This window comes from Aedes albopictus, chromosome 3, assembly GCF_035046485.1.
Source record: "Aedes albopictus strain Foshan chromosome 3, AalbF5, whole genome shotgun sequence".
In the NCBI taxonomy this organism is placed as follows: domain Eukaryota; kingdom Metazoa; phylum Arthropoda; class Insecta; order Diptera; family Culicidae; genus Aedes; species Aedes albopictus.
Genome location: NC_085138.1, coordinates 425,966,559 through 425,988,687, shown reverse-complemented (window position 1 = coordinate 425,988,687; position 22,129 = coordinate 425,966,559). Strand labels below are relative to the sequence as shown.

Below are 22,129 nucleotides of genomic sequence, written 5' to 3'. Positions count from 1 at the left end.
TACCCTCCTCTCTAACCGAAAAGCAATCTACACCCTTTACTAAAACAAAAGAACTAATACTATTACTTTACTATAACATGAATGACATTGCAAAACAACAGCAGATCAACTACCAAGCGATATTCTAAAATACGGTGAAGAAGCACTGGTAAAAGCACTGCACTGGGTCATTACCAATATTTGGGAGGAGGAAGTATTACCGGAGGAATGGATGGGAGGTATCGTCTGTCCCATCTACAAAAAAGGCAACAAGTGGGATTAGGGGAACTATCGCGCGATCATAAAGCTTGAAACATTTAATATCTGGACTCACTGTTCAATTTACTGCAGCGCCCCTGGTGGTAGGATCCGAAAAAAATTGACAGGAGTTTGTTTTGGAATGTTGCCTGCTGCAATGCTGAAAATTTTGTCACGATTGGTTTCGTTTCTTTAAAGTTATACGTACGTACCGTAAAATGGGGTGTTAAGAACTCTTCACACACTACTTTGAAAAATCGTCAAACCGTATAAAACTTGATTTACTTATTCCAAATTCGCTTCAAACGTGTGTTGGAAATAAAGGCATACTATAAGGATTACCACTCATGAAAATACGTTTCTAACTATGCACTAGACATCAAAAATAGAACGGTATTGCTTTTTCTCAATTTAGCTACCATTGAAACATTCATTTGTGAGGTCAGAAATATTATTAGGAAAAAAATGTGAGCAATCTTGAGGTGTTCTACAACTCATTTCAAACGAAACTAGTGTAAAATATTTGATGTTACTAAGGTGGTTTTCGAACACCCACATTTTTTGTGGAAAAAGTCTAATTTCATAAACTGGTGGGGTGTTAGGGGATTGAATTTTTCATATAACTTTTTTATTTGTATCATGAAGTTTTGAGGCGATTGATTCATTGTATAACAGTTACTATTCTGAATGACTATTACGGAATTTTGGGTCATAGACATGCCAACAGTTGCTATGGATGATAAATTCAATTAATACAATATAGATCTTTAGAAACAAGTGTTAGATTGATACATATAATTGGAATATTGGTCATATATTTATTACTCAATGCCGCAGTAGTCCCCTTTTTACAGAATTTGTGTTCTTTAGGTGTTTTGTTAGGTTTTAACGAAGGCGTATTCTTCAAAATAGATTTTCCGTCTGTTTTCTTATTTAAATATTATTAATGATTGGCGCTAAAACGTGACAGCTTTTTGAAAATGTGGTATATGCTCACTGTTCCATATATGATGTAAACCTGACTGCCACTAACTCTTGCAAAAGAAAGTATTTATGAAGATGACTCATTGCTGCTAAAATATCTGAGAATCTAAAATACGACCTGTCAGCGATGCTCCAGAGTAGAAATATCAGCATTCAATACATAGTTTACACCCTGGGTTTTTAAGTGAACAAAAAACTGTAAATTCAAATCCTTAGTTTACAACCTGTTGGTCAGTCTGAACAATTCAATTTGGTTACTCTAAATAGTAACTGTGAATAATGTGTTGATTAAAAATTGAACCCACTCAGGAACAATTGACGGTATTTTTTTTCAGATTTCGAGGCTTTAACCTTCCGTAACTCGCGCGGTTGCCCACCACCGTCAGCACCACGCTAATGCTGAACACGAAAAGCAAGATTATTTCAACGTGTTGTACAAAATACAACAGCGCGACCGCTCGAGGGTTAACATAGAAACTCATATACAAAGGTAGATGACAATGAAACTGTCCCTCCACCTTCAGGACTATGATAATATTTTTCGGTAATGTTCAAGAAATATTACAGTCACTGTTTGCAATTAATCACTTTTTGTCTTTCTTTGAAATATAAGAACTTTTACATTCATTCCCTTAAATTCCTTAACACCCCATTTTCATATTTTTCAAAAATTTGCACATTTTGTAAAATATCTTCAATTTCTCCAAAAAATCGTCAAATTTTGTAATCTATATGCGTAGCAGGCAGCAAGACAATGATCGGACTGCTTTTCCCGAAAGTTTTAAGAAGTAGAACCCATGAATTAATGGGGACGAAAAATTTTTCCGTCCCTTAACACCCCATTTTACGGTAATGGAAGTCGCGCATCGAAAATTAGTTCTGGACATACACTTCGAAAATCCGACAAAAATTGCGAAGTACGTAAACATGGACTATGGTCAGTTTCCCGCACAAAAAAATTATAAAGCCCCAAGTCGGGATGATGTCCCCGGTAAGTTCAAGTTTGTTTTTGCCAATAAGAAAGTTGATGATCTGGCAAGGTTTTTGCAGCTGCGGCCAAAAAACAAAGGTTTTCGTGACAAACAAGACCATGGATTTCAAAGTGTACAAGCAGAAGTGCCTGGAAAAGGTTCTTCCGTTTTGTAGAGCTCACAATGGACCTGTTATGTTTTGGCCTGATCTGGCAAGTTACCTCTACTGCAAAGAAGCGCTACAGTGGTATCAAAATAACGCGGTGGATTTTATCAAAAAGATATCAATCCACCAAATTGCCCTCAGTTCCGCCCAATCGAGAAATATTGGACAATTGTCAAGCAGAAGTTAAAGAAGAGTGGTTCTTGGAGAAAGGTGGTTCAGGATGCAACACAGATGCAAAGATGGTGGAACAAAATGGCCGCGCAGGTGAATCAACATACTCAAAACCAAATCGGAATAATGTTTAGGCTATTTTTCCTAGGAAGTTCAATGAATATCCTTGATTTTAAGTACAAAATATTTTTTATTTAAATAACATATTTCCGAGACAGACCCAATTTTTTGCGTCCAGATATAAAAAGACTTCAAGCTTAACTACTGAGCGCTGCCTGCAAGATACTCTCTTAAATTTTATGCCACCGTCTATCACCGATTGCAAGAGAGTTCGTGGGGCAATATCAGGCTGGATTCATGGGTGAACGCGCTATAATGGACCAGATGTTCGCCATCCGCCAGGTGTTGCAGAAATGCCGCGAATGCAACGTGACCACACCTCACTTGTTCATCGATTTCAAATCGGCGTATGATACAATCGATCAAGACCAGCTGTGGCAGATTATGCTCGAACACGGATTCCCGGATAAAACTGGTACGATTGATCAAGGCGACGATGGATCGAGTGATGTGCGTAGTTCGAGTATCAGGGACACTCTCGAGTCCCTTCGAATCTCGCAGAGAGTTACGGCAAGGTGCTGTTCAACATTGCTTTAGAGGGTGTAATAAGAAGAGCGGGGATAAACACGAGTGGGACGATTTTCACGAAGTTCGTTCAGCTGCTTGGTTTCGCTGATGATATTGATATTATTGCTCGAAAATTTGAGACGATGATGGCGGAAACGTACATCCGACTAAAGAGTGAAGCCAGACTAATCGGATTAGTGATGAATGTATCGAAGACAAAGTACATGATGGCAAAGGGCTCCAGGAAGGAATCACCGCGCCCGCCACCCCAAGTTTATATCGACGGTGATGAAGTCGAGACGGTTGAAGGATTCGTGTACTTGGGTTCGCTGGTGACCGCCGACAACGACACCAGCAGAGAAATTCAGAGGCGCATTGTGGCAGGAAATCGTGCCTACTTTGGACTCCGCAGATCTCTACGATCGAATAAAGTTCGCCGTAACACGAAGTTAACCATCTACAAAACGTTGATTAGACCGGTCGTCCTCTATGGGCACGAAACATGGACCCTGCGTGCAGAGGACCAACGCACCCTTGGAGTTTTCAAACGGAAGATGTTGCGTACCATCTACGGCGGAGTGCAGATAGAAGACGGGACTTGGAGAAGACGAATGGACCACGAGCTGCATCAGCTGCTGAGAGAACCAACCATCGTCCATACCGCGAAAATCGGGAGGCTACGGTGGGCGGGTTACGTCATCAGGATGTCGGATAGCAACCCGACTCAAATGGTTCTCGAGAGTCATTGGACCAATACAGACGTGGAGCGCAGCGTGCTCAGTGGGTCGATCAAGTGGAGGACGAGTTGCGGACCCTTCGTGGAGTGCGGAGCTGCAGACGTACAGCCATGGACCGAGTAGAATGGTGACGACTCCTACGTACACTAGAGGACATTCAGGCCTTAGTCTGACCGGTAAGGTAAATAAGGCCACCATAACCAAAACCATAATCAGAAGCAAAACCGCAACTAGCTGATCGCATTCGCTAGAACAACAAGAATAATCAATACCAAAATCAGAACCAGACCCAAAGTAGTCCAGAATCTTTCACCCATCAGTGTACTTTTGGAAATGTAGCGCCACTGAGGGAGGGGTTGGCCCCCGCCAGAGAATGGGCGAACAAATGTATATTCCGGTCTTAATTTTTGACAAAACGAACTTTCCCGGCGGCGCGGCGGCCAATTGGCATCGCATCGGGGAGTCGGAGATTTGTGACAAGTTGGACGCAACAGCAGAGCAGCCAACAGCGATAGGGCAGGTGTGCCCGTGATGACGATGGTATTTGCCATTTTCCGGGGCGATATTTGCTGTTGTTGTTGTTGTTGTTCGTCGAGTTCTGAATCCCCGCCCGTCAAAACGATGACAGCGGCGAACACTGATGCGAGACGGCGCGGTGGAGGAAAAGTTTAATTTACTTTCGTTCTTCTGAAATTTGCAATTGAATTACCGATCTTGTTCTCACCTCACCTGGGACAGTCGACGGTCGGTGGGGGAAGGCGAGACCCGAAAAGGCGCTGGTTCATGACTACACTTAATTCAATATGCTAATTTAAATAGTATTTTGTTAAGCTTTATCGGAATATGATATTCAATTAGAGGATAAAAACATGAACATTCGGAGGTGGAGGCGACGGAATAGTGATGATGTTTGCGAATCATAATTTGTGATTTCAATTTGAGTTAATTTATGGAAATTTCTTGGATTAGGAGAACTAATCAGCATTGGAGGTGCAATTATGTTCCGAGAGTTTCGTCGTGACACTTTTAACTAGACATAAATCTGCTGTGTTCCTGTCGTATAGTAGCTGACAAACTGCTATTGACACATTTTTTCATCATCACTATTAACAAGAGACATCCTCTCGAACCATTATGTCCAGATCCATTCGTTAGTTCATTATTAATTCGCAACAAAATCACAAATCACAATTCCAAACCCCTTAATGGAAAAGCATTATTTCTATTTGAACCCAATCGGCGAAAAAAAAACCCTACCATTTCCTCTCCATCTATCAATTAGAAGCCGCTGGCGAAACATGAAAATTCACTCACCACCATTCTTCTTATCAATGATGACATCCATTTCGGTTCGGGTCCCGACCCGTTTCCCCACCCCACTTTAGGGGTACTCTCTTGTGCGAATCGGAAGCCAAGCACCACGCTGCATGTTTCGATTTCTTGCCTCAGTTTTGTGCGTCGAAGTCAGCAGCGTCGTCGCCATCGACAAGGAAAACACATTTTTCACTTTCAATTTGCTTTGCCATCTATTTCCCACACCCTAGCGCTGCGCTAGTCCTAGACCAGCAACAACAAGGCGGTGGATGACGACGCGATACAACTTGGGAGCACACGAGAAGAAACTTTCCGCCAAGTTCTGCCACTGATATTGATTTGTGGCTGTGGTTGAATGGATGACCCGAAAGTGAATATTTCACTTTCGCAGTAAATGGACGGCCACACTGGATGGCGATGAGGTTCTCTTCTTGAAGTGCTTGGTGGCAGTGTTCACAGAAAGAAGTTTCGCCTTGAAGTTCTCTGTACAATGGGTTTGGGTGCTCGCGAACTGACTCAAATCCAGATTTTGAAGTTTCTAAAATAATAGACAATTTTATGCATAGGGTAAGAAATCAAACTTTGAACTAGTCAAATTGCAATCTTAATTTGAACCATTTCGAAATTCATTAAAAATACGTGCTTTTGAGGCAAATATTGTCCCAAAGAAGATGTTAAACAGCTTTCCGTAATATAACCTGATAACATGGACTTTAAAAGCATTGAAAAAAGCGTTTTTGTCATGGAAAACAGGCAATTGAAAAATCACTGTGATTTCACCCATTTCCCCCAATTTAAAGCACACTCGTACAGCTCATTTAAAGCACACGGTGCACTCGTACAGCTCATGCATTGTATCACACGCAATGTGTGAACACGTCAAATGAAAGCTTATTTATCGTAGAATCGACCAACCGAATAATATTCCGCATTATTTGTCATAAAATTATCAAATTGAAGTGATTCTTACTTGGAGAATGTTATCTTAAGTTGAACCATTTGTAATCTAAATTTGAACTAGTAAACGGGGGTGAGCTTCTAGTGTTGGCCTGTAGATTGCGCTAGTGGTTGCTTTGTTTACTCTTGGGGGATGAAAAAATCCAAATTTAGTTTCCAAATTCCTAAAGAATTTCGAACATTCTGAGTTGAGATTCCACTGCCTAATGAAAAATAGGTATGAGAATTAGCAGATTCATGTGATTTTTCATTGTTTAGCATGGAATTGGCTGTTTTGTGAGTTGCTCGAGCTGCTGCCGCCAGTAGTTCAAATTAAGATTAAAATTGGTTCAAATTATGATTACGATGGTTCAAATTAAGATGAAAATCATTGTTGATGAAAAATCGAATATTTCAATGAAATTCGGTACAAACACAAACTGTTTACCATTTAACAGAAAGCTTATACCCGTGGCTTTCATGTACATACGATTTTGCCCTTGATTTTGCCGTAGTAAATTATTTCCATGTGGGAGAAAAAATCACTTAAAATTTGCACTGCTTCAGAAAGCCGCAATTTGGTTCAAATTATGATTACCTACCCTACGTTCAATTTATAAATTACTGTTCGGAAATTCAAGTTGTTCTCTAGGGCTCTCTGAAGTAATTCTTAGATTTATTCATGAAGAACGTCCTGAAGATATAATCAAACTGAGCTGGGCTGTATTCGGTAACGAAATTCTTAAAGAGTTCTTAGAGACATACTTATAAAAAAAAATCAGCAAAAAAAACTTGGGATTTGTTTGGGAATGTAAGAAGGATTTGGAAACATTTGGAGAAATCACCAAAGAAGCTTTTGCAAAATCTCCGAGGGAATTTGTTTTACGAACTTTTTGCATACACTAAGTCAGGGCTTTAATGAGAAAACTTTGTTTGTGAGAACAAGTCTTGCTTTTGGGCATTAGAGACGAACCAGCCAAGGGCTGAAAGTCTCGGAAATAAAGACAAATCAATCAATCAATGTTGGGCATTTGGAATGCAGCCGAAGGGGTTTCGAGTAAGTTTCCAGAAAACCCAAGAAAGGGTGTTCCAAGTGTTTTCAGGGACTTTTCAGGGGGCTGCTTTGGGGTGTTTTATGAGGGGCGTTTGTTGGCGTGTCAGTGGGATTACGCGAATTTCGGGAACGTTTCGAAAGTGTTACAGGGGTTTCAGGGTTGTTATACGCTTCAGTGACTCCACGGAACGTCCCTGAGGCCCCATGAAGATTCCTGGAACCCTCTTGAAACGCTTCTGAGGTCTCCTAGTACACTAAAATTCCAATTTATGCTCACTTTATTTACGTCAAGCCTAATTAACAACCACACACCTTAAAAGAGAGTGAACTTATTTTGAGCACAGACATACACACATACACACATACAGACATCATCTCAATTCGTTGAACTGAGTTGATTGGTATATTAGACATGATCCTCCGAGCCTTTTTTCGAAAAATCGTTTTTGAGTGAACACATAGAGCCTTTCTAGTACACTTAGTGTACGAGACAGGCAAATATGTTCTACAAAAATGCTTCAAATTTGCAAGGGGTTCTCAGGTGCGTTACAAATGGTTTCTGGAATCAATTAAAGACGTCCAAAGAGGTTTCAGAGGCATTTCAAATTGATTATGATGACTTCAGGGATGTTTCAAGGCATTTCAGATCGGATCGTATAAAGGGGTTTCAAAAACGCTCTCAAATTAAAGGGAATTTTTGATGCGGTCTAAAGGATATTGTGATGGGGTCTATGAAAATCCTCTGAACTACCTGAAATGCCTCTCTAAAACCCACATGAATCCCATGTAACGCACCTGAGACACTCCATAACGCCTCTCAGTAACGCCTTTGAATTCCACCAAAAATGCCCTGAAACTTCCTAAAATGGCTCCAAAATCGGCCCTGAAACCCTGTCGGACCCAATGTAACGCACCTGAGATGATCCACAACCCCAGAAAACTCCTCCGTAACGCTTCCATAATCCCACTAAAACTCCCTCGGGCTCCATGTAACACACCTGATAACATCCGAAACCCCCGAAAACGCCTGCGGAACGCTTCTGAATTCCGCCGGAAATGCTCTTAGACTTCCTGAAATGCCACAAATATCCCCCTAGAACCCCTTCAGATCATATGTTACGCACCTAAGACGCTCTGAAACCCCGAAAACTCGCCCATACCGCTTCCGTAACGTCTCTGAATCCCGCCTAAAATGCTCTGGAATGATGAGATGAGATGAGAATGAGAGATGATCATGTCTTCGTCAATTTGTCAACGATTTTAGAAATTTATGGCTCATTTCAGGACATACTTGTTAGAATCCCAAAATGGCCGACTTTGGCACCTACTCACGATTTCAAAAGCACAAATCTCTTCGTAAACAAAACCAGCGCATCTGATCTTTTTATTTTAAGCTTATTATGAGTGAGCAAGAACCATAAAATCCACTAGCTTCTTGAGATTCGTGCGTTTGAAGCTCTGATGTACTGTTGAAGCAGGATTTAAAGACGTTGTCCTTAACTCAGAAACTCATAATCTATCTAAAAAATATTTAGTTTGGCTGATTTCGCAAGAACCAAAGAGTCCGAGGAGATTCAAATTTAGATTCAGATTAAGATTCCGCGTCGCAAGGAGCACTTTGTAATAAATTGGTGATGCAAAGCTCAGTGGTTCCCAAGCTGGAGTCGAGAAAGTGGCGTAGCAAAACTCAGTGGTTTTCAGCTGCGAATTTCGTAAGAATCGAAAGTCCGAGGAGAAGGTGTGAAGGTTTTCAAGAACCTGCGTCTCTAGAAGCACGTAATACAAAAAATTGGTGTTGCAAAACTCAGTAATTCCCAAGCTTGAATCACGAGCCATGCAAATTTTGCAAGAATTGAAAGTCCCAGGAGCAGGTATGAATGTTTTTTTGGATTCTGGATCTCAAGGAACATTAATTGCAATAATGTGGTGTTGCACAGATCAGTGGTTTTCAATCTGGACTCACGGGCCTTGGCAATTTCTTAATAATCTAAAGTGCGATGAGAAACTGAAAATAGTTTTCAGATTCTGCGGCTCAAGAATTATTACAATAAAGTGGCGTTGCAAAACTCAGTAGTGGTTCTCAAACTGGGGTCACTGGGCATGCCAATTTCCCAAGAACAAAATGTCCGAGGAGAACGTGTGAATGTTTTAAGAATTCTGCGTCACAAGTAGTACTTATTACAATTGACTGGTGGTGTAAACCTCAGGGTTTTCTAATCTGGGGTCAGCGGATGCAATCAGCGGATCTCAATCTGGAATCGCGGGTCATGCTTTTTTTTTTCAAAATAGCTGACCGTCTCGCATGTCGCTAACAAACACATTCGCGACGAATGCATTGATACTATGGGAACTCTCACCACGCTCATATTTTGCAAATCTCAATAGCAGCTCGACGCACGTTCCCGCTGTTCGGACTCGCTGTATTTCAAGAACAAAAGACGTTCGCTGCTGTTAGATGTTGTTGACACTACCTGGAACGAGGATTAGCTTGAGTTGCTTTGGCGTTCTTCGACAATCTTTTGATGGTTATCAGTGAAGAGAATTGTCAGTCAAAAGAGGCACAAAACAAGCAACAAAGAAGGTGCGATGATTAGTCTTTATCCCTACTGGTGACAGATAATGACATGATCTCGAAATTTTTTGTTGCAGACAAAACGGAAGCTGAATTTGTTGCGTTCTTTTCAACTCGTGAATAATCAATTATTACTAACCCAAAGTCGAAACTGTTTGATGATAGAGCTTCAGCAGAGTTGCAGTGTTTACCGACACGAAGTTACCGTTCGAAAATCGCAATGCAAGGCTAAAAATCTCTAAACTCGTTGTGTACGATGTTAATCCCAATATTTTAAAGTTGGGACAAACTTATGTCGCATGGGTTGTTTTGTCGCAACAAATACAGGTTGCGACATTGTCATTATTGTTGCGCGATGGTTGAATTTTGATTCACTGATGGTTATGTTTGCCTTTCAAAGTGATGGTTGAGTGGAGCGTGTGTCGTTTAACATTAACCATCCTGAATATGCACAACTCTGAGTATGGATTTGTTTATAAACCACGTAGACAAAATTTCGGCCCTTCAGGTGCCCCTCGTCCCTCTGAAACACTCAAGAGGCCTCTTGAGATCTTCCTCAAATTCCCTGAGAACCCTTGAAACGCCCCTGACACCCCCTGAAACTTCCTGAAGTGCCTCTGGGATCCCCAGCAACTCTCCCTGAGAGCTTGGAGGTGATATGCGTATGTGCCTAAATGGAGGCATGTACGCATATGGCCTCCGCTTTATCATCTTATGCAACATCTTATATGATTACTGGTTGTCTGGGAAGCCTTCCCGGGATCCCTCTGGGACCTCCTCGAACACCTCCTGCCTGGACCCCTCATATAATTCCACTGGGATCCCTGAGAACCCCTGAAACGCCCCTGAGACCCATGGAGCCCCTGAAACACCCTTTAGACCACCTGTGCGCCCCTGGGATCCCTAGGAACTTCGCTTGGAACTACTTGAGAAGCATGAATCGCCCCTGGGATCCCTGAAGCGCTATGAGACCCCCTGAAAGTGCTGAAAAATAATTTCATTTCGATCATTAATTTAAAACCACTGATATTTGCAACCCATTTGTAATGAAGATACTCCACCTTAAGATGACCAATCTGAAAAACATGTCTTCCAACACTTCTTCCAAGAACTTTTGGTGCCATTAGGGTGCTAATTCGGAGTCGGGAGATTAACCTAAACGGATTCATTAAATTACCAAAAGTTGCAAAAGAGTTTAACCTTCCGTAATTCGAGCGGTTGACTACCTGCGTCAGCACCACGCTAATGCTGAGTACAAAAAGCAAGATTTTTTCAACGTTTTCTACAAATACAACAGCGCGAGCGCTCGAGGGTTAAGGAAAGGTTGTGGCTAGGAAACATAATGTCAGTCGGGGTTTCAAGGGGGATTTCAGAAACGTTTCCAGATGTTTCAGAAGTACTTCAAATGGTTTCAGGGCATTTTAAAGCATTCCTGTGGGAGTCTCATGTGGGATAGGGGGTATCAATAGGCTTCACTCGCTAAACGGGGATGCAAAGGGGTATCAGAGGACTTTGGAGGATTATCATGATGTTTTAGGGGGATTTCAGAATACTTTGGGGGATATGAAGGGATTTCCGGGATATTCAGGAATCCTCACAAGCTTTCAAGTGACCCCCTGGAGTGGGGTTTATTGGATTTTAGAGGGGTTTCAAGATGCTTATGGAGCGTTTAATGGTACTTCAGAAGAGTTCTAATAGTTTTCAGGGTCTTCCCACAAATTTCAAGGGATTTAGATTTCAGGAAATATCTAAGGGGTTTCAGACAAGGATGTTTTCGATCACTTGGCAATCATTTGACTCATTTGTAAATAACTCAGTTCGGAAGCCCTATATTGGAATGTTGTATTCGGCAAAGTTGTAGCTTAGTGTTATTCCAACAATTATTACCAAGGACGCCATATTATAACTCTAATATTTACGTCGTAAAAGTGTTAGTACCAGCTACTCATACTAAACGATCGAATTTTTCGATCGTTTAGCATAAGTAGGTGGTACTAGCGCTCTAGCGCCGTATATATAAAAGTTAGAATATGGCGTCCATGGTGATAATTGTAGGAAAAACACTAATCTACAACTTTGCCGAACATCACATTTCAATATTAGGTATCTGAATTGAGTTATGGACAAATGAGTCAAATTATTGCTCCAAGTGATCGAAAACATCCCTGGTTTCAGAGCAGTTTCCGTAAGGATTCGGAGGTTTCAGAGGGGTTCCCGGGTGCTTTAAATACTTCTTGCTTTCAGTCCTGAGCATCCATGGTGGTGCAGAGGGCCGAATTGAAAGATCTCCAACCTGGGCGATTGGCCGCCATCGTCTTGACCCGTGGCCAGGTCAAATTGCTGTCGACTTCCTTTAATTCTTTGTGGAGGCCGTGCCGCCATGAGCTTCTGGGCCTGCCTCTGCTGCGATGTCCAATCTAACGCTTGCCTGAAGATTTCGTTTCAACCCCTGAGCACAGTGTGGCCAACCGAGGCGCAATTGGTAAGATCATCGAGCTTACTCTGCATATCAGAGCACCGTTGAGCGTATAGAGCAAAGTCATCAGCCAGCTCGAAGTCATTTGGATGCTCCATGGTAATGGGCTGCAACAGCAACACACGATTTGGTTCACGATCATTCGCATCTACCAGGGTCTCGTGGATTACGATTAGGAACAGAAGCGGTGATAGGATACATCCCTGCCTCATTCCAGCAACGACCCGGATGGGATCGCACAAGACACCGTTGTTCAGTACTCTGCACGAAAATGCCCTGGTCTGTGCTTCAATGAGGCTGATGATACCCTTGCACCTGTGGATACATATTTTGACAATAAGGTCCAAACTGGATCGTCCGGCACGGAATCCTGCTTGCTGCTGCCAGAGAGTTGTGTCAATCTTATCCTGTGTCCGGCTAAGGATCACTTTGCAGAGGACTTTGAGAACGATGCACAGCAACATGGTGCCCCGCCAATTATCGCATACAGTTAGGTCACCCTTTTTGAATACCTTTACTAAGACGCCTTAGATCCGATATGTCGCGGTTACCCATATGTTGCACAATAATTGATGCAGTAGTTGTGCGGATACTATGAGGTCAGCTTTGACCAATTCGGCGGATATGCAATCGACCCCTGGAGCCCTGTTCGATTTCATGCTACGGAAGGCTGTTCCTATCTCCTGCACTGATGGAGCTTCAGTGTTGACACCGGTAATGCGTCGAACCCTTGGCAGAACACTTTGAAATGTTGGTGACGTGGCCGACTCTTGAAAAAGGTTTCCAAAGTGCTCGAACCAGCGATTCAGTTGATCAGCTGGGTCGGTCAATAGCTGTCCAGATGTGTCTTTCACGGGCATCTTAGCATTCATCTTGGTCCCACTAAGGTGACGTAAGACATCGTAGAGGAGACGGATGTCGCCTGTGTTTGCGGCTTCTCGCCTTCGTCGGCTAGGCAGTCCGCCCACGCTCTCTTGTCCCGTCTACATGAGCGTTTCACTTTCTTCTTGAGAGTCGAATAGCGCTGACGGGCTACGGCTTTGGCTCCTCGTGTTTTCGCTCGCTCTATCGCGGCTTTGGCGTTCCTTCGCTTCTCTATCTTCCTCCAGGTATCATCAGTGATCCACTGCTTTCTTCGGGTGCGTAGCTCACCCAAATTGTTCTCGCCGGTGGTGATGAAGGCGTTCTTGATGACGCTCCATTGAACTTCTACGCTTCCACCTTCTGGAATATTCGCAGCATGGTTTTCTAGCTCCTCGACGAAGGACCTTTTCACCGTAGCGTCTTCGAGTCGCGGATCCTAGCAATACGCAGTCGAATCTCGCCGATTAGGGAATGATGGTCGGACGCAATGTCGACGCTGCTTTTGTTCCGCACATCAATAAGGCTCCGTCTCAAGTTCCGGCTGATGCAGATGTGGTCTATTTGTATACTCTCTGGTTCGAACTGTTTGTAGGCTAGAATTAAGAAAAGTAACGTCGATATTCAACTCCCCAGCAAAGATTATTGCTGTATAAGAGTGGAACAAGCAAACGTTAGTTCAAGAAACTATTATTCATCTACTTCTGTTTCTTGGGTTCGTTTCATTTTCTGACTTTAAGTGCTTTTGGTAAAGACGTTGACCAAATCGACATCTAGCATAGTCAGTGCCTCTAGCAGTATCTGACCCGGCTGGTTCGTAAAACGTAAAACGTACGTAAAACGTAAAACATACTTTTCATACTTTCCACGATCTCGCTTTTTCTACACCGAGAGGACATCATTATCTGGCTCGGTGCCACACACACCCCATTACGACAACCGTTCGAAGACGCGAAACGCCCCAAGACGTTCCTTCCATCTTACCTCCTTCTACTCCCCCTGAAAGCGGCCCAATTAGCTCATCAATCTTCCCACGATTTCCTCGCAGCTATCCGCTCGTTCCCGACAGCGGATCCCCCCTCTCCCCATATGCCTAGGTAGGTTAGCTTACCTGCACGATATCACCGTACGCTCCCCCGGGCGCCGTGAAGTTAAGATGACACAGGAAAGGATATGCATTTTTCACGTTGCCTTCGTCCTGCTGCTTCAGGAGGAACTGCTGCAACTGGTGGGGCTGCAGCTGGAGCTCGTACGTTCGCCCAACTTCGCCGTACAGTGTTCGGTTGCATGCTGAAAGGACATCAGAGGAAACAACAAAAAGCGCACGTTAGTCAAGATAGTAACCTGGTAGGTACCGATGCGGGTGGTTCGGTGGTGGTTAGATGTAAGTCAGTTTCAGAAACAGGAGTTCGACAGCGTGTTGCATGCTGCCGCCCGAGTCAATATGCGAGGCGGAGGAGGATGTTTTCTAGTGAGCGACGACGGACCGAGGGAAATACACACAACGCTCGTTGGTGCTGGCTTTTGCTTGCTTCCTGGCCAGCAGCTTAGTATCTATGGGAAGCACGGCTGGATCAGGGCGGTCTCAAAGGAAGCGATATCTATAAAATCGACGCGTGGTGTGGGGATAATAATTGAGCAGTTTTGCTGAAAGTGGCAATGGGTAATTAACTGAAGCATACAGTTGATTATAGGCAACTGTAGCAGACAGTTGAAGTACAACGATTTGTTTTTTTTATGATCGTTAAGTTGTAACAGATAGTAAGGAATAACGAATTACTACCACCAAACTGCAGCTAATGAGAGTCAAGTATTAAATTTGATTAAAACAGTAATATAAATTGACAATGTTATCATCTTCATCTTGGTGTGACGTCCCAAATGGACAAAGCCTGTATCTCAGCATAGTGTCCTCTGAGCACTTCCACAGTTATTAACTGAGAGCTTTCTCTGTCAATATCCCCTGACCACATATCGTGTGGCGGACACGAAGAATTTCTTTGCAAATGGAAATCAAGGAAATTTCCTTTACGAAAAGTTCCTGGATCGACCGAGATTCGAACCCTCAGCATGATCGTACTGAATAGATGATACAGTAACGGTAGTATAAGGTATTAGGTACAGTTACAAAAGATGTTTTCTCATGTTTTACCGCATTCGATTATCGCGGAAGCTGTAGTAGAACTTAAATTCAACCCGAAACCCAAACGCGCCGTTTCAAGATTCGCAACACGAACCCCACCAAATAAAATACACCGCCGTTCGCGCAGAATTTTTATTTTCCACCCGAACGGTCATCAATATTTCACCGGATTCCGATAGCAGCACATTCGTGCATCCTTCTCCGTCTTCCGAGCACAGCTGCAGCTTCGCGCCGAGCTGGTGGTCCAAATAAACTGCTGGGAAAAATATTTAAAATTCAAACCGTCTACGTTCCGGGAAATAAAATATCCATTACTACTTTTCCGCTCGACGTTTTCCGCCCTACCAGCAGACGTGGCTCCCGCGATTCGCTTCCAGAAGCATCAACTATTTGTTACGTCGTCCTCGTGATGGTGGTGGTTGCTATTGTTGCCGACCAGTATCCTGGTCCGCTATCGTCCGAGAACCACAAGAGCCCGAACCGAATGTTGCGAGTGAGTAGGTAGCTCCTTGCACTTGAGAAGCAAACCGCGCGCTGCCATTGCATCGCACACTTACCGAGAATCACTTATCCGGAAAATAGTTTTATTTTCCAAAATATTAAAAAAATCCAACGCCCTGGTCCTCTGGACTCGGGAAGCAAGTCTTTTTTCTTGTGATTTTCTTTTCGGGTGGTAAGTGATTGGTATCAGATGCTAGAGCGTGAAGCTGGACGTGGGATTGGACACCGACGGATTGAGGAAATCGACGATAACGTGCTTCCGTGCTTTGGTTCTGGAACGACTGAGGATGGGAAGGTACATACTAGAAGAAAACAAACTTCAAGAAAGTAGAACCGTTTTTGGTGCACATTTGAAAATTGGGGTTCTCAAGTTGTTTGTTTTGGACGCTAATGTTCTTCTGTCTTGTGTATTTTGATTCATGTTCTCCTGTTTTTCTGTCTTCCTATCTTTCTGCCCTTCTGCCCTTCTGCTTTTCTGCCTTTCTGCCTTTCCACCTTTCTGCCTTTCTGCCTTTCTGCCTTTCTGCCTTTCTGCCTTTCTGCCTTTCTGCCTTTCTGCCTTTCTGCCTTTCTGCCTTTCTGCCTTTTTGCCTTTCTGCCTTTCTGCCTTTCTGCCTTTCTGCCTTTCTGCCTTTCACTCAAAGAGATGGCTTTCCAGTCTTGACAAAAATAAAGTGTGACTGCTATTTTATCTTGTAGGACAAGATAAATAGCAGTATTTTTATTTTTGGCAAGACTGGAAAGCCATCTCTTGAGTATCAAACATACAGTCGAAATACGTTTGGCAAGTTTCTGCCTTTCTGCCTTTCTGCCGTTCTGTCTTCCTGTCTTCCTGCCTTCCTGTTTTCCTGTTTTCCTGTCTTCCTGTCTTCCTGTCTTCCTGTCTTCCTGTCTTCTTGTCTTCCTGTCTTCCTGTCTTCCTGTCTTCCTGTCTTCCTGTCTTCCTGTCTTCCTGTCTTCCTGTCTTCCTGTCTTCCTGTCTTCCTGTCTTCCTGTCTTCCTGTCTTCCTGTCTTCCTGTCTTCCTGTCTTCCTGTCTTCCTGTCTTCCTGTCTTCCTGTCTTCCTGTCTTCCTGTCTTCCTGTCTTCCTGTCTTCCTGTCTTCCTGTCTTCCTGTCTTCCTGTCTTCCTGTCTTCCTGTCTTCCTGTCTTCCTGTCTTCCTGTCTTCCTGTCTTCCTGTCTTCCTGTCTTCCTGTCTTCCTGTCTTCCTGTCTTCCTGTCTTCCTGTCTTCCTGTCTTCCTGTCTTCCTGTCTTCCTGTCTTCCTGTCTTCCTGTCTTCCTGTCTTCCTGTCTTCCTGTCTTCCTGTCTTCCTGTCTTCCTGTCTTCCTGTCTTCCTGTCTTCCTGTCTTCCTGTCTTCCTGTCTTCCTGTCTTCCTGTCTTCCTGTCTTCCTGTCTTCCTGTCTTCCTGTCTTCCTGTCTTCCTGTCTTCCTGTCTTCCTGTCTTCCTGTCTTCCTGTCTTCCTGTCTTCCTGTCTTCCTGTCTTCCTGTCTTCCTGTCTTCCTGTCTTCCTGTCTTCCTGTCTTCCTGTCTTCCTGTCTTCCTGTCTTCCTGTCTTCCTGTCTTCCTGTCTTCCTGTCTTCCTGTCTTCCTGTCTTCCTGTCTTCCTGTCTTCCTGTCTTCCTGTCTTCCTGTCTTCCTGTCTTCCTGTCTTCCTGTCTTCCTGTCTTCCTGTCTTCCTGTCTTCCTGTCTTCCTGTCTTCCTGTCTTCCTGTCTTCCTGTCTTCCTGTCTTCCTGTCTTCCTGTCTTCCTGTCTTCCTGTCTTCCTGTCTTCCTGTCTTCCTGTCTTCCTGTCTTCCTGTCTTCCTGTCTTCCTGTCTTCCTGTCTTCCTGTCTTCCTGTCTTCCTGTCTTCCTGTCTTCCTGTCTTCCTGTCTTCCTGTCTTCCTGTCTTCCTGTCTTCCTGTCTTCCTGTCTTCCTGTCTTCCTGTCTTCCTGTCTTCCTGTCTTCCTGTCTTCCTGTCTTCCTGTCTTCCTGTCTTCCTGTCTTCCTGTCTTCCTGTCTTCCTGTCTTCCTGTCTTCCTGTCTTCCTGTCTTCCTGTCTTCCTGTCTTCCTGTCTTCCTGTCTTCCTGTCTTCCTGTCTTCCTGTCTTCCTGTCTTCCTGTCTTCCTGTCTTCCTGTCTTCCTGTCTTCCTGTCTTCCTGTCTTCCTGTCTTCCTGTCTTCCTGTCTTCCTGTCTTCCTGTCTTCCTGTCTTCCTGTCTTCCTGTCTTCCTGTCTTCCTGTCTTCCTGTCTTCCTGTCTTCCTGTCTTCCTGTCTTCCTGTCTTCCTGTCTTCCTGTCTTCCTGTCTTCCTGTCTTCCTGTCTTCCTGTCTTCCTGTCTTCCTGTCTTCCTGTCTTCCTGTCTTCCTGTCTTCCTGTCTTCCTATCTTCCTGTCTTCTTGTCTTCCTGTCTTCCTGTTTTCTTGTCTTCCTGTTTTCCTGTCGTTTGTGGTTAAAATACGAGCGACAGAAGACAAACCTTCTGTCATCTGCCTTCTGTCTGTTCTGTCTGTTCTGTCTGTTCTGTCTGTTCTGTCTGTTCTGTCTGTTCTGTCTGTTCTGTCTGTTCTGTCTGTTCTGTCTGTTCTGTCTGTTCTGTCTGTTCTGTCTGTTCTGTCTGTTCTGTCTGTTCTGTCTGTTCTGTCTGTTCTGTCTGTTCTGTCTGTTCTGTCTGTTCTGTCTGTTCTGTCTGTTCTGTCTGCTCTGTCTGTTCTCTGTCTGTTCTCTGTCTGTTTTCTGTCTGTTCTGTCTGTTCTCTGTCTGATCTGTGCCCTCTGAATCTTATTTGTATTCTGCATCTTTTGTGTCTTCTGTGTCTTCTATGACTTCTGTGTCTTCTGTGTCTTCTGTGTCTTCTATGTCTTCTGTGTCTTCTGTGTCTTCTGTGTCTTCTGTGTCTTCTGTGTCTTCTGTGTATTCTGTGTCTTCTGTGTCTTCTGTGTCTTCTGTGTCTTCTGTGTATTCTGTGTCTTCTGTGTCTTCTGTGTCTTCTGTGTCTTCTGTATCTTCTGTATCTTCTGTGTCTTCTGTGGCTTCTGTGTCTTCTGTGTCTTCTGTATCTTCTGTGTCTTCTGTGTATTCTGTGTCTCCTGCGTCTTCTGTATCTTCTGTGTCTTCTGTGTCTTCTGTGTCTTCTGTGTCTTCTGTATCTTCTGTGTCTTCTGTGTCTTCTGTGTCTTCTGTGTCTTTAGTGTCTTCTGTGTCTTCTGTGTCTTCTGTGTCTTTTGTGTCTTCTGTGTCTACTGAGTATTTTGCGTCTTCTTTGTCTTCCGTGTATTTTGTGTCGGTTCAAGGCCAGTTTCTGAATGATTGAGAACCCCTCTCACTTCATTGTTGCAGCTCTCATCATTCGTTATTCCGGTTGGACACACGAAACGAGAAAACTGAACCAATTTAGTTCCTCCCCACCTGGTTCAATTGACGCAATCTGGTGGAATTTCCACTACATTGTAAGTAACGGTCGCCATGTCGCCATTACGATTGCGGGGGTGCATCGAGCAGAAAAATTCTACTGCTGCTAGATCATTACTCAAATTTGCAAAAGGTAATACCCCAGTGGGTTTGATTGTTGATACATTCATGCAGTATATCCAGGGCATTCCAGGATCACGTTACAGCACAGAGGCAGTACAGGACGGTCATGCTGCATTCAGCCAGTGGACGGTTGAGGCGATGCACATTTACGTGCCCAGTCGATTGGAAAAGTGTTCGTTTGCCGGTAGCAGCAACAGCAGCAGCAGCCCACACAAAGGCGGAATCGTCGGTTCCTTGGCTACCCCAGGCTGGGGTGTGCCCAACAGTAGGTACAATGTCCTTTCTCCATACGAACACGTAGATTGTACGTAGAATTGTTGCTGCTGTTGTCGTCGCCCAGTTCGGTGGAAAGTAGCCTGCCAGCCACTACACTGTTCGAAAGGAGTTGTTATCGAGCGGAATGTTGCCTCTTTGTTGCCAGTTACAGTTCCTTGGCCCGCCCGCATAATGGATGGGTATCGTACACACTGGGACCTGCAACAAGGCGTCGATGGAAAGCTTTGTTTGCATCACGATTGATTTCCATATGGGCTGGGGAATTCATCCTTCCGCAAGGATATGTATTTTTGCTATCATATGTTGAGATCCTGTTTCCGATGAAAACTATCTGATAATTCGTTTTCAGATGTAGTTTGTCAATAATAAGAAGCTATATCCTTAATGATTTTTTAAGCATCAGTATATAATCGTTACCCAGGTTAAAGCCTGTTAACCCTTTCCTTCCCACGACTTTGAACGACTATTTCTATGCCAAGAAAGCATTTCCGAAAAAAGTGCTTAAGGCGAAACTGGAAGCATTTTCTCATTTTTTCGGTTTTTGATTTTTTATTAAGCAATTAAGCAATATTTTCAAAATCGGTTTTCGTGCACATGTAGAGTATGGATCAAGGTATCCACTGAATTTTTTTGAGGTGGAAAATGTTTTCCATTTTTGCAGAAACCATTTTTTTGTGAAATTTTGTTCAAAAATGGTTTCTGCAAAAACGAAAAACCTTTTCCACTACAAAAAAAAATCAGAAGATACCTTGATCTATACTCTACATGCGCACGAAAACCGATTTTGAAAATATTGCTTCGTTATTTAATAAAAAATTAAAAACCAAAACGTGAGGAAATGCTTCCAGTTTCGCCTTAAGCAAAAGTTATTGCAAATTGGCCAAATTTTTCGAAATCAACAAAAATGTTTTTAATTATAAATCAACAGTTTTTTGATTGTTTATCAACAGTTCCACTATTGAAACAAGTAGTTGGCAGTTGGATTTAACTAATGAGATAACAACCATATTCTAAAAACTATTGCATCATGTTCATCTAATTCCGTTTGTCTCGAGTTCGTCGAAAATCGATGGTGCTCTAGAGCAACCATGGGAAGTAGAGGGTTAAGGGCTAAGGTTGAAGATGAAGATTTTAAACTTTGGTTCATAACTGTCTCTTGTAACATTTCAAAAGTGAGAATGGGAATCCTCTAGCATGACTAGAAAAGATCTGTGAACAGAATAAAAATATGATTATCTGAAAAAAAAGCTAATAAAACATTTTTATGGTTTTATTATGATTTTGAATACAATCCCGATGCTATCTAGACTTTAAATTATTTTTTGATAATCTTAATTTCTTGTTATATATTAAGCCATGTTCATAAATCTTTGCAAAACAACAAAACATATAAAAAATAGACGAAATAAAAAATGAAAAAAAAAGTTTTATGACGGTTTTAAATCTTAACAGAAAAAAATGTTAAAGTCCAGCTGATTCTTTATAATTTATTATAAGATTTCAGATTATGTTCGGAAAGATAATAAAGAAAAAAAACTGAAAAACATATAAACAACATAAATTCATTGAATTTCAATGGCGTTTCTGTAAATCCTCCTTAAAACTAACAGGACTTGAAGTTGTTTCTTGAGATGCTCATGCTCGTTCTCTCGGTATTTTAAAACAAATTTTAAAAGTTTTCGCACCAGAATCAACGCAACCAAAACATCTGCGATCGAAATTAGAAGAAATTTTGTTGAAGGTTAGATTCCACCCAATTCAACCTAGCTTCCAGCCAAACAAAAACTAAGCGGCTCGGCTGCTCGAGACTTTTTCGCAAAATAAAAATGCAATGATTCCGGAGGAGTTTGGCAAACAAAGATTATAAGAAACTATGTGTGTGCGAGCATCCATTCTGGTGCTAGAAAATTCATCTTTGCTTTATCATAAACTAGAGCAAAATTGTGGAATAATCTTCTGTACTGAAACGCAACAGAAAAAATGCTAACGAACGAAACGACGAAGTGCGCCCTCGCCCTGCGATCGAGCGCCGGAAAATTGAAGACGCAAAAGTTTCTCCTTCTGCCGGAGTCAGCTTGTGTCGGGTCGGCGGCATTCCTTCCCCCTAGGCAAAACGCGGAAAAACTATGAGCGATGAACTGCTGCTGCATATTTTTCCATCGCCGTTTTTTTTTTTCGCTCCCATTTGTGCAGAAAACTCCATTACGGGGCGGCCCGTTGCCAGATCATTCGGTGAAGCGAGTTTTGCATAAACTTCTGTTCAAAGATATTGGATTTATTAAATTAACGGTATCAAAATTTTCGCCTAACTTTTACTCCGTGCCGATGATGGTGGTTCAGGTGGGCGCCCGCAGTGGTGATCAGATCTCGTTGGGTTTGCTTACACGATTTCCCCCCCCCCCAACGAAAGGATGAGCGATGGTGTTGTATGCCAGTCAATTTACTTTGAGTTGGGGCAAATTACGATTTTCGTCACGATTGCGGCTTCGGGTGGCGAAGTTTGGCGGTGAATTTTTGAAAAGGTCGTTTGGATACTGCTTGAAGTTTTCATAGTTTTATAGGAATCAAATCAAGCTATTCAAGT

General features: G+C 42.9%; 1 protein-coding gene across 4 annotated transcripts in view; it reads right to left on the bottom strand.

Moving 5' to 3' along the window:
* The window catches only part of LOC109433445 (uncharacterized), a 314,324-nt gene that overhangs the window by 147,707 nt on the left and 144,488 nt on the right, over positions 1 to 22,129 (bottom strand). For all 4 annotated transcript variants that reach the window (XM_029875817.2, XM_029875819.2, XM_062856424.1 and 1 more), the window contains one exon: positions 14,218 to 14,396. In XM_029875817.2, coding sequence (XP_029731677.1) covers positions 14,218 to 14,396 — 179 coding nt within the window. The remainder of the gene's footprint in view (positions 1 to 14,217; positions 14,397 to 22,129) is intronic.